This window comes from Acipenser ruthenus, chromosome 6 (genome assembly GCF_902713425.1).
Source record: "Acipenser ruthenus chromosome 6, fAciRut3.2 maternal haplotype, whole genome shotgun sequence".
Taxonomy (NCBI): domain Eukaryota; kingdom Metazoa; phylum Chordata; class Actinopteri; order Acipenseriformes; family Acipenseridae; genus Acipenser; species Acipenser ruthenus.
Window position 1 is genome coordinate 4533795 of NC_081194.1, and position 13001 is coordinate 4546795.

A 13001-nucleotide genomic window follows, 5' to 3' on the forward strand; every position below is an offset into this window, starting at 1 on the left:
CCCCCTCCCTCCCTCCCTAACAGCACAATCCTCTCTGCCATTATTGCCGAATACAGTATGTGCAAGATAAAAAGAAGCAATTAGAATTCAGGTCTTGTATTGAGGAAATGAGAGCATGAACTGAGGCAAAAGGGGTCTCCATGGGAACCAGAACCAACACTGCAATCAATTTAACTTTGCACATCTAAATCTCTTACTAGTTCTCCCCTTTAGAAAGAAAAAAAGCTGGCAGCAAAATCAATTTCTATCCTAAGAAAGAATACCCCCCCCCCCCCCCCACCCATTTTGAATGTAATTTCTTTCTATGTTTTGGTAAACAATTTGGGTCCAGTTTTGCAATGTTTTCAAATCTTAAAATACAAAACTCAATAATAATTCTTGGAAAAATGTTGTAGCTCGTATGAGCTTTTCATCATACTTCGGTCAAAAGATGGTCTTTGAAATTCTCATTTGACAGCCTCAGTGGACACTGTTACTAAAAGCTCCCCTACTTAAAGAGAAAACTTGTAGTCTTGCATTTCTAAAATTCTTTTTGCATTATTGCAAACCAGGAAGGTAGCTTTCATACTGCAGTCATGGCGCTTTCAAATGAAACTCCTGTTGAATACCAAAAATACAAGCTAATTTTGTTTTTAAAAATAGAAAAAGGTGTCGCTCGGACATCTTCCATGCTTTTAATCATTTTCCTTGCCAACTAACCAGGGACTAGGTTGTAGTAGTCAACAAAAAAAAAAAAAAACGTTTAAACTGCAATACAGTATATCATCTGCATTATTACTCACATGCATGCTGTATAAATTTGCCTGTGCTACACAGTATTTTTTAAAGCGGTGCTGTTCTCAGCACCGTTCTGCTTCATCAGTTCCTAGAAGCAGCTTGTAGGAAGCAAACAGGCCACTGGGATTCCCAATAAATCACTCACACCCCACAAAAACACATTTTAAAAGGTGTTCTGTAATTGAATTGTAACCTGAAAAGGGAGGGTTTTGTAAGTCAAACAGCACTGACCTTTCATCTGTGCGATACAGATTTGGTCTCATCCTGGATAATAAATACTAATATTAAATGTATAATAATAATAATAATAATAATAATAATAATAATAATAATAATAAATAATAAATCTAGAAGCACTAAACAACCAGTGACAATATCTTGGGAACCAGATATTACTGCTGGTTGACATTAAACTATGTGTGGGCTTGATAATAGATTCTTCATTGTGTGGAAGTACAGTATGTTCCCAACTTGCTGTATTTTAATCAACTTGATGGCTGGGGTGCTACTCATTCATGAAGATATGCATAACACAGTCCACAAAATCAGGTTTTGTTCTCCAACTAAAAAATGATATGCAAATGCATTTGGGCATTCTGGTTCATATGAAAGATGCAAAGTACCTTGTTTTTTGTTTGTTATAAACAATCCATTTATTGGCTTTTTTTTAAAATAAGCAATCAGTACATCTAAAATCACTGTAGTTTTGGCACTACACTATATAGTGGTTAAGTATTTGACTTTGAGTGAAGTACTAAACTGCAATTCTATGCACCCATTTTTTATTACTCAAGTCTTCACAAAAAATAAATAAATAAAATCAGATAAATGAATGTAGGATGCAATAAAGATTTCAGATTTTTGGAGGTGGATGGAGGGATTTATCGCTACACAAGTCATATGCCATAACTATTTAAATGAAGGAGGTGGAAACAACTTAAAAAGCCACCTACCATTACCTTGTCAGACTCGCACAAAGCAGTCAATGAAAACACAATAAACCATATGTCTATTTAAACAACTACACTTGTTGGGTGTAAAAAGCACCTTTGAAATAATACAAATATTAAAAAAAAAAAAACAGCACACATTAAAACTAAAACTTGTTATGGCATATGGACTGTGTATCTGACAGAACCACTATATAGTTTACACCTCTACGTAATGTGAATCTTTACACATGAATGTCTGAATGGTACATTGCATTAAAGATTACATTTTTTGTACAATAATTGGCTAGTGCTATGTTTCTACAGTTTATACAATGTATTTCTTACCTATACATAACACAAGTAATATGTCAAAGAAACAGTTGGTGCCATCACAGAGCAGTGAGAGAACTGTTGCAAGCAAAAACTGTACAATAATATTACAAACCTGTCAGGCTACTGTCTCTGCTTATGTTAACCTTAAATATTAAGTATATTAGAAACTTAAATGTGTACTAAATATATAAAATACACACTTCATTCCAAAAACTTAATTTGTTTGCATTTCATTGTGGACTGCAGCTACATAGATCAGTTGATAAAAAAGGAGCATTTTATGGCTTGAAGTTTTCTCCAGAAAAACTTCAACCTCTGCCCACACAGCTTCTAAAAAAAGAAAGATTACATTGAATATTATTCTTGTATTCCAATAATTACATTAGGGGTGAGTGTTCAGATTTTTTTATATTCACAATACCAATTTTAATGAGCTCTTGAATGACATGCTGCTGTCTGTCGAAGGTCTAGTTTCTGCAGCTAAATGCAGTGTTTTAAAGAGATTTGTATTACAATTCAAACAAAAACATGTAAAACTTAAAGACAGAAATAAAAAGAAACAACTCACAAAAGCTCTACATTCCCAAGCACACCTGGTTATGCATAATAGCATGGTGACACCAGCAGGTCTGTGAGAACCAGCAACTGGTCGTCTGTGAACTGCTGCTTGTGTTCTTGCCAGTTGTCAAGGTGTGTCCTTCGGAAATTAGAGAGAGTTTTCTTCACAGTCATCTGCAATATGAGCAACAAAAAATTATTTGAAGGTAATTTACTTTTATGTTAATAACAAACACCCTTTAAGATGTATCAAAACAAACCACCACATCATATCTATATGCAATTTCATATCATTTTGTATCATTATTAGTTCCCTCTACTTTGCTGTACATACACAATTCGTAACAGCAACACTAAAAATTGCATTCATATCCCAGGACGTCAGACTTTCAGTACTCTCATATAAACTGCAGTTGCTGCATATCCAGAAAGGTGGTCATTTAGTATACGGTATACAAAACGTGTCAACAAACATGCACGCAGTTTCAAATGATATCACAGTAGGGTGAAATCAGATGTACAGCTGATAGATCTGCTTGATATTATCAGGAGCTTATTTCCCATTACATTCTGGCTGGGACATCTCAATGTGGTGATAATATGCAGAGCGTGACATTAACAGGAGCGACATTTTTTCCAGTAGCATCTTGGAAATGGTGTCCTTTTTTCAGAACACCCTGGGGAACATTATAAATTATTTCAGAAACCATATAAACTTTTTTGCTCCCCCCCATAATATTTTATTTTTATTTATTTATTTATTTTTTAAAGTTAAGTATTTTTTATTATGTATTCTGCTTAGAGATACATGTATAAAAAAGTGTTATTCAATGACCCAGGGGACCTTACAAGACATTGTTTCACCTGAGTGATTGCAATGACATAATACACGTTTATTCTCAGGGTCTTTATAAGCAATAATGGACACTACTCTCGATTATTTTCTCAAAATAAATATTTATAAATAAAATAATAGTTATTCATTCCATTATTATCAGTAAGGAGGGAAAAAAAAAACATACCTGATAACTTTAGTTCATGAAATAGTATCTGGTTACATGCACTCGTTTCTTAATATTTATAAATGTTGTAAAAACATATATTAAAACACGAGATAGAATAAATGTTCTAATATAATTGTCAAATACATCAGATTTACAGTGTTTCCCATTTTTTGTATTAGCTCTAAATAAGTTCCTGTGATGTTTTGTTTCTGCTTTTGTCTCTGTCTGGCTGCTGTAAGCTGTCTCTGCCCTGCAGACACTAAATGCCCCTCTCAGTGATGTTCACCATCAGGAAGTGAACGTCAGTCCCTCCACTATGCAACGATATGTGTTTCAAGCCTGTACTACAAAGTATGGTGGCCCTGCAAGTCATTAAAACAAAGTTGTTGTTTTTTTTTTTTTTTTTATCATGTTTACATGAGCGCCGTCCTAGAAGCCCACTTCAGTATGATCATGTTAACAGGATCGGGGTCCTTAAAGGGTTAAAAAGAGTAAGTAGTGGGGTTGCGAGAAATATAGCGTTACACTTCCCCATGTAATATTTGTTTTCATTGTTAACCTCCCGACAACTTTTTACACTTATAACTTTAAAACAACACGTGGGGACGTATAATGCTATATTTTTTGGAATGCTGCTACTTACTCTAAGCAACTTTTACTGTAACAAAAGTCACTCATTAAGCAGTCTCCACTGCACAGTGTAATGCAATGTGCAGTTGGCTTACCTCAATTGGTTGGGTGTCATTCAAGTGTGCACTCAGGTCCATCAAAAGCTGGGGCATCCAGGTGGGCACATCATAGGGGTTGGATAAGATACAGGCACTTAGCCCCAGCACACCAGCATGGCGCTTAACCAAGTCTGCAAAAAACAAAAATAAATAAAATAAAAACATGTATTAACCAACTACCAGCAAGAAAGTAAAAATGTTACTGATTAATTACACACACAAGTTTCACAGTGCATTAAAATGGGATCCTTCATATGCAAGACATTCATATGCATGGTTAGATGTTGATTAGCAAAGGGCCTTATTTTAATGACTTAAACAGTGGCAAATTTTGATCCACCGCTGTTTTAGAACAACTGAATGGACCCCCCTCATATATTACTCACAACCCCCCTAGTTGGTTGGGTCTTAAAATCCCTCAGTATCTTACAAAGCTATGATCACTCTTATTATTTCATTCAGTAGAGTTCCATTTCCAGTATTGTACACCAATGTAACTCATTCAAGCTGGCAACAACACTGTACACACTCGGAAAGCCAGCTGTAGTGAAGGTCTGTTTTCTCCCCACCTGCTGGAGGAATGGTATCCACCACTGAGCCTGGGTCCCTTTTCCTCTTCTTGGGAAGCCGGGTCTTGCAGAGCTTTTCAAAGTGAGTCTGCATGGGGGCATCCATGGTCAGAAAGTTACACTGCAGGAGGCCGCTGAGGGTGGTGGCAGCCATCTCCCTCACCTGGACAAGGAAAGCACAGAACAGAGATCATTGCAAATGTCACCCTCGCTGCGTCGGACCAGGTACTGCACGTCACCGCTGCCCTTTCAGCCAAGACAGCAGCAGTGTGCTTCCATGCTGGGTCAAAGTCACAGCTCTTTAAACTTTCATGAGTCTACTCCTTTAATAGTCAGCGGGCAACAGAAGCATCATGAATTATCCAGCACTGAAAAAGAAACAAATCTATTTTAGGAAACCAAAAGGGGTTTATTGTACCACATAAATAATTAATGGAAAACCCAAAGTTCTGTCTCATACCGACTGGTATGGAAACTGAGCAAGGATTACATAAAATGCCCTATTAATACATACGGTTGCATATTTATACTCTAAAATATTTGTATATTCATTGTACAGACAGTGTACAATTTAGCAGATTAGGTATTATATTACTGAACACAATGTACTGTGGCACCTCAAAAGCAATCAGTGATGCTGCAAGCACCATGCTAATTAAACACAGTTATCCAACAATGGGCTCTTGACAGTTCCCCTCCCTCATATTTCCATTTTTATGCCACATTTTTCAAACACAAACAACTTAATAAATCACTAAAAAATGCAAAAGCCTCTGTTTTAATCTGCAGTTTAGTGAGCGTCTGTTGGAAGCTGGTTCCTGCCCCAAGGGATCAGGTTATTAAACAAGATATGAAGTGCCAATGTGAAATCCCTGTATGGGAAAGATGCCTGACTGAAAAATGAGCAAATCATAGGGGATCTGTGGTCATTTACAACGCTGCTCCCTGCATTACAGTCTATTTCGAAGAACAACTTGTGCCAGTTTCTTTTTTTTAACCTTGTAAAGGTCATACTATCATGTTAACACAACAAAAAGAAACTGTCATGTAGTCCTGAAGTATTTTTCAATCACACATTTCAGATGACACCTTTATTTTATTTTTTGCTTTACACATTTTCTATCAATGGTTTTCCCTCATTTTCTCTAGCTAGGAGTGCTTAACAGGTTTGGCCACTCTAACACATGTTTGGATACTGCAGTTAGGAACCCAGGGAAGGCATTTTGTTTACATTTAGACTGGTCTTGGAGCATTCTTCAGACACTTTGAAATGAGTTACGTTTCATTTCCCAATTTTGATTTGATGGTACATTTATACAGGGTACAGGGTATTTTTGATGTATAATTCTATAAGAGTAGAGTAAAATGTCACGGCTGTGGACACAGACACTATGACAAATTCCCTCTTACCAAAATGTTTTTTAGAAGTTAAAATATTCGGTTGCTGTAGTCCTATTGGATTTTTATAGCTACATAGAGAATTATAGTGTAAAGTTGTAAAATACATTCTTTAGATTCTATTTTTTTAATGAGGAATTAGCAGAATGAATGTTTTTCATTCTTGTTATGCTGCTGAGAGGCATAATAGCCCATGACCTCACACACCATAAAATAATAATAATAATAATAATAATAATAATAATAATAATAATAATAATATCATCCCTGTGGCTTAGTTCTCACTGCCTTCGTGAAGAAAACTAAATGACTCCACTAGCAGAGTGGTTTCCATGGCAACAGCAAGATCAGCAGATACCTCAGTGAGGGGGGCTGTGCGGATTCTGGAGTGTTGACTGCAGCTGACCTGCTTGGTATTATCTGGACTGCATAATCAGAGACATGTTATGTAACATCCACAAGCACCCTCCATGGATGCAAAACACGTAAAAACCTGGTTTACATGGAATATTATTCCATGTAATCTTTACATATTACTAGTATACCCTGTAGCAGTTACATGAATTAGGATTACACTAAATATGAACTTAAGGAAATAAGAACATGCATTGTTTAATTACTGCTTAGAAAAGTTGTTTGAAAACAGCCTTCTAGTCAGTACAGGGGCACCAAGTCTGAAAAATACAGAATATGTATCTACAGCCTAATTAACAGTTACACAAATCACAGCAAGCATAATACGAGGCAAGAACATGGATTTGACTTCTTTAACCCTTTGTGGTCCTATGTCGGACCAGGTCCGACATTACAATTTTCCCTTTCCGGTCCGATGTCGCTCAGAGAATATCACAGACATTTGCAGAGCTTTTTGAGATGTTATAGTGATAAAATAATGACTTGGATCGCATTATTGAGGAGTTTGGTGATAAAGCGAGTGATCAGGAGATGATTTATCGGTATGCACAACTATGAAGAGGTATGTGTAAAATACAGTGAACGAGGGGTGGGGTGGGGCTGGAGATGCAGTACTGAGTGTCCTGTTCATATGCAGTGCCTTTTAAACCTGTTTTACTGTGAAAAAAAATACTTTTAAACAGCGCGTCTAAAATAGACTGCGTGTGTGAAAATAAATTGGACCCAACGCGCCTGAGACGCGCTGAATAAATGGACCGCAAAGGGTTAATACTGCAGTAATTTTGACCCTATAATATGATTTTTATTTATTTATTTTTTACAATTTTGAGGTGTGCAAAAGTTACCTTAAAAGCATGTTACAGCACAAGTTTATTTACCTCAAGTTGTTCATCTTGCAGGAGTTTGAGCACCAGCCATCGCACATCATGCACGGCCTCTTTGTTGTTCAAAAAGGTAAAGAGGTTGTAAAACACCATTGTTTGGAGGTAGGTCAGCACCGTGTATCTGGCATGCCAAGAAGTGCTCCCTGCTATCTGTGTGCAAAACAAAGACAAGAAAAAAAACACACACAGCACTGAAAAACTTCCTACAGCCAAAAGCAATCGAATACAATAAATTACAAAAGTAGACCTTAAACCTTCTGATTAGCGAATGATAATGAAGGTGCCTCCCGAGAAATCATACAGGGTACATTTTTTATCTAGAGATTCATGTACTAAACAGGGTTGTAATATAAAACAAACAACAAAAAAAAACTAATGAGTTACTTATTATTGGGCAAATGAAGTTCACTTTCTCCTCCCTTTTCAACCTTTTTAATGAATAATGTTGAATTGGATGAACAGACACAGAACATACCTCTTTAAGAACTGGTAGCACCAACATTATTTGCTGTGGATACAGCAGTCCCTGAGACATAAGAGACAAGCAAGTCTTTGCATCTCTCTTCATCTCATCGTAACTGTCATCATTCTCTACCGGTGCAATCTGTGTATAAATTCACACGACAGCATTAACAACTTAATTTAAAAAATACCCCTACCAGGATTTCTAGATCACTTTATAGCATTTGAAATAAAAGCAAGGAAACAGGAATATACCTTAAAAAGCAGAGGGAGAAGCTGGAGCTGCTCTGGAACAGCTGTGGAGAAGGACCTTCCTGCGCTTGCCATCAGCCACTTTAAAACTGTTACAAATAAGAAGATCAGTAACAAAAAAAAAAAAACAGTAGAGGCCAACCGATTTCCATTGCCTATACATAGAGCCCCCTGTTTTTCGCAAATACGAAATAGCACTAAATAAAACTAAATGTAACATATAAAACAAAATAAAAAGACATGCAAATATAAAACAAACTAAAATGAAAAATCATTATAAACACAGAATGGACATTTTTAAATTGGAAGGTTCATACAAAAAATACTTTAAATAAATACTTGCCGTGCAGGCATAGTTCGCGATATAAAGCATGTCATGATGTAAACCAAGTTTCATGTTTGCCTATGACAGCACATTACAAGAGTGAGAAAAAAAGAAAACTAATGATGAATTAAAGGGCAGTGTTTTAATACTGTACATTTAATCGTTCTTTACATTTAGTTACCACCCCTGCTGCCCCAATCCTGCTGCTAGAATTCACTTTGTTAATTTGTCCTTTGAAATAAAGCTGAAAACAATTTGATCAAGTGCTTAGAATACAGAAACTGTTTTCTTTATCCCATATGTTGAACTATAGACAAGACATTGTTCCAAACATTGTGGGTTCATCTTTTTTTATTTGGGTTTCATGTCATGCCACAGGCTACCTAATAGCATAGAAGAGAATTCAGGCAGTTCTGCTTTCTCACCCGTCTTTAGCAGTTTAATGGCCTGGGTCCTTTCGTCTTGCTCCACAAATCCGTTCTCCTCCACAATGTGGTTCTGGATCTCCTCGTCCACGTCCATCAGGGGCTTCAGCCTGACCAGGATGCGGGCTGTGAAGTCGGAGATCCGCGGGGAGGAGGTCCGCCGTGTGTTGGGTAGACTCACATCGATCATGAAGATGTAGGTTAGAACACTGGGGAATCACAACAAGAGAGTAAAACTGGAAACACACGGTTAACATCACATTAATGTTTGTGATCAGCTAAAAGTTTAGGTTGCTTTTGATCATCAAATTCTGTGACTAACTCTTCAAAACACTGCTGGTGTAGGAATTCCACTAAAAACAATACCTGCACTAATTGTGTGTATTCATCCACTCTCTATTCTATATCTATATAACCATATTATTGTCTTTTTTATGTAATGCTGAAAAATAGTTGTTTTTGACATGGTAGTGACCTTAAGCATGGTAGGGTGTGGATTATACTAAAATATTTCAGAAATTGAATGACTACTCACCTTCCTATCCTCTCCCGCACATTTTTATAGACCTGTGTGAGCTTGGGCTCCAGGTACTGAAGCAGTCTATGAAGAAGCTCAGGGACTCTCCATTCCTGCTGAGCAAGACCTCCTTGTAGAACATACAGCCGGCTAAATTCAGAGAAAAGGGAAGGAAATTGTCTTTGCACGACCAAGATACTGCACTCAAAACAATCACTGCATGTGATTACAAACTACTGCAATCATGAACATATTCTAAAATAAAAAAAATACAATAGGAATACGAATAAAAAATGAAAATAAAAATTACAACTTGTTTAAGAAACAAAATCATCTGGTGTGTTTGTTATTTTCTTCCCTTTGTTTGTAGTTTAGTGGTTAAGACTCCAAATCATAATGTAGTTGAGAAGGTCATTAAAATAATTTCTTGAAGACAAGCTATGTCTCCCCTTTCGTGGCTTTTTTTGTTTCAATACAGGATACTTCTCCAAGGATAAGGGCACCAAGTTGCACAGGTATTATATTTTTAATGAGCTTCCTTACCAGGCATCTACAAAAGAACCCCCTTCGCCGTTTACTGGGGACTCCATTAGCATCTCAAACAGCCAGTGCAGTTTCCGAGGGTCTCTGCTCTCCTGCAGGGAAACAACAGATAACCTCAAGTGACACATATTATTGAATGCACTGCAGACAATGCCCTTATCAAAGGTCAGCAAATACTATTCAGTAAATTCTATTTTTAAATCTCTTGCAGTGACCTCTTCCTTTGGTGTTGCTTTGTACAGCTGTTATATTTGCAGTGCTAACATTTACAGAGTTATCTGTATACAGTGTAAATGCACCTTAACATCTCCGGTACATATTTTAATAAGACTCATAAACCTGACACTGTATAGACTAATCAAATTAAATGCGAGACACAAAATAGAAAGGCTGAGGAGTTCAGTTTATTATAGCACTATGCAACATAAGACATTCTGCTCTACAGTAGATATCTGCTGCATCACTGAAGAACTGTCTACCAGGGCACAGGGAAGGCAGCCTCCTGGGGCAATCCAAATGAGATGTTCTGATTGTACACTATTGGACCACACCAGTAGAACCCACAACGGCCAAGACAGCAGATTCAGACGTTGAAAAACAGGAAAGGATTCAAATTGATAATAAAATACCTTCTAATCTGACCACTGAATTAGAGGTTGAGGATTCAACATTAAAATTGAAAGATTTTGGTCCCACCCCATCTCCAGTGTTAATACCGTACATCACAAAACAATAGGAGGTAATATAATAAAAGCAGACAGATACATACACAGGCTGTGGCAATGCACGTTCCCCAGTCACTGTAAGTCTCCACTGTGATGTTTGTCAAAGCCGTTCGAATCAATGGACACAGAAACTCCCATAGCTTCTCCACCTAGACAAAGAATGGGCATAGCTGTTTAACAGAGTTTCCAAATAATTTCAAAAATGAAGACCCACTCTAAAACAGCCAAGGCTTCAGTAGTTTGATGGTTGTTAGCATGTAGTACATTAGTTACATGTCAAAGTAATATTATACATTTTAGCTCTAGAACTGCAAACCCACCAGGTTTCTTTGACACACACTCAGTCAATGCTGGCCATTAACAGGGTACCTTCTGACCCCTGGTGGCTAAACAGAGCATTCCCTGACTGAAGAACACAATGCATGTGGATCGGTTTTTTTGCTCTTTACAAGATGCTGTCTTGCACCGAGAGATCATTTATCCACTCTACAGAATCAAGGAATTGAGGATGCTGCATTAAGTCAGCATAAACAAAGCAATAGTGCCTCTGTTTATTAAGCTTATTAACCCCTACCCCCTCCAAAAAAAACTTGTTACCTTACCAAATTACCTTGTGGGTTTCCAGGAGATTTAAAGTTAAGGTTCTGTCGCAATAGTCAGGGCAGAAATACATTTTAACTGCTCGTAGACTGTGGAGTGTTCATCTTTCCATTGTACTTGCTATAGAAAAATTTAGATCAGCTATACAATCTGAACGACAACATGAATAATCTGGTGAAGCAGCCAGAAGCAATTCTCAGTATTGAGATCGCCATTGCTACAAGAGAAGACTGCAAGGAAGTAACTAGCTTAATATTATTCTTTTTTCAAAAGACAATGATCTGTAGTGCTTTAACATATTGACTGAAATCAATTGGTGCTTTATTAAAAACATAAAATCAGAAGGGCTGACCTTTTCAAAAGTCCAGTGTTTACAGCCTCTGATGAGCCCGGCGACGATTTCAGCTACACAGCGCTGGGTGCTCTCATGGGAATCTGCAACTAAACGCTCCAAGTGCGGCCTCAGCACAGGCAAAAAGGCGTTGTCAAAGTTTCTGAACAAACCCTGGAAAGAAAAGTGATCAGAATGATTTCCTAAAACTATACAGCACAACCAATGATCAGTTACACTATTATGTAAGCACTATCACTATCTGTGATCATCAGAGTTAATTTTACTCAACTGTGATGTTTTCTGTACAGGCAACACCACCAGTCAATCTACAAGGAATTATTTACCTTAAAGAGGCAGAACCTCCGGGGATTGAATTTATCCTTTCCTTTTCTGTCTTCCAGTGAAAGGAACTTCATCAACTGCTCTATAAATTTGGGGTCAGAAAAGTGATCGAAGATGATCTGCTCCACCTGCAATGTTTAATTAGACATTTTATTGAGAGTACAGTATAGAAGTTATTTCTATATATATATATATATATAAACACAGAATAGGGAAATAGTATCTTATAGTATATGCCTACAAGTAAAACTGACTACATGGGGTCTGAATTTTTTTTTTTTTTTTTTTTTTTTTTTTTTTTTTTAATAGCATCACAGTATAAGTTTATAGCTGTATCTTAGTGCACTTAAAATCGACACACAACACAGGTCACATCCTGGGTTGAATGAGACTATGCAGAATTGTTAGCGGCACCATCAGATTATACAGAGAACCTCTCAAAAAAAGATGTGGTGAAGTTATTTATGAGCAGGTAAATAAATGAGCTGCTCTAGAATGGCACCTCTGACATTTTGGCTGTGCCGTCTAGCTATACACTTACCATACATCCATGTAACTATAAAAAGCTGCATTACACTTTCTGTATTACTCACCTCGGTCATATCTTCCCTCTTTAGACCAAGTTTTGGTTGTTCCTCCGCAGGGGCATAAAGAGACAGTTTTCTGACAGGGAGGGGGCAAAGAAAGAAATTATGAGCCAACTACATAGAAGAAACATATTGGCCATTTCCACTAAGCACTGATACAAGTATTATACTAAAGAATACATTTCACTGGGTTTCTCTCTCTCTCTCTCTCTGATAGAGAGATAGGAGAGGAGAGGAGACATCATAAAACACATTCTCAAAGGTTGTTTGCCAATGACGATTTGAAGGTCTG

The 13001-nt window shown here is 37.1% G+C and overlaps 1 protein-coding gene across 2 annotated transcripts in view; it reads right to left on the minus strand.

Moving 5' to 3' along the window:
• Window positions 1-292: 292 nt before the first annotated feature.
• The window catches only part of LOC117411025 (proteasome activator complex subunit 4-like), a 46141-nt gene continuing 33432 nt past the window's right edge, over window positions 293-13001 (minus strand). The window contains exons 34-47 of one of the 2 annotated variants that reach the window (XM_059024845.1): window positions 12716-12785; window positions 12125-12250; window positions 11799-11951; window positions 10891-10995; window positions 10122-10213; window positions 9597-9728; window positions 9062-9270; window positions 8315-8400; window positions 8073-8201; window positions 7592-7747; window positions 4902-5064; window positions 4330-4463; window positions 2636-2774; window positions 293-2372 (exon numbers count right to left, since the gene is read on the minus strand). In XM_059024845.1, the coding sequence (XP_058880828.1) occupies window positions 2640-2774; window positions 4330-4463; window positions 4902-5064; window positions 7592-7747; window positions 8073-8201; window positions 8315-8400; window positions 9062-9270; window positions 9597-9728; window positions 10122-10213; window positions 10891-10995; window positions 11799-11951; window positions 12125-12250; window positions 12716-12785 (1690 nt within the window). In that variant the 3' untranslated portion in view covers window positions 293-2372; window positions 2636-2639. Of the gene's footprint in view, window positions 2373-2610; window positions 2775-4329; window positions 4464-4901; window positions 5065-7591; window positions 7748-8072; window positions 8202-8314; window positions 8401-9061; window positions 9271-9596; window positions 9729-10121; window positions 10214-10890; window positions 10996-11798; window positions 11952-12124; window positions 12251-12715; window positions 12786-13001 lie in introns of both variants that reach the window. The other variant, XM_034018029.3, reaches the window with a different exon arrangement.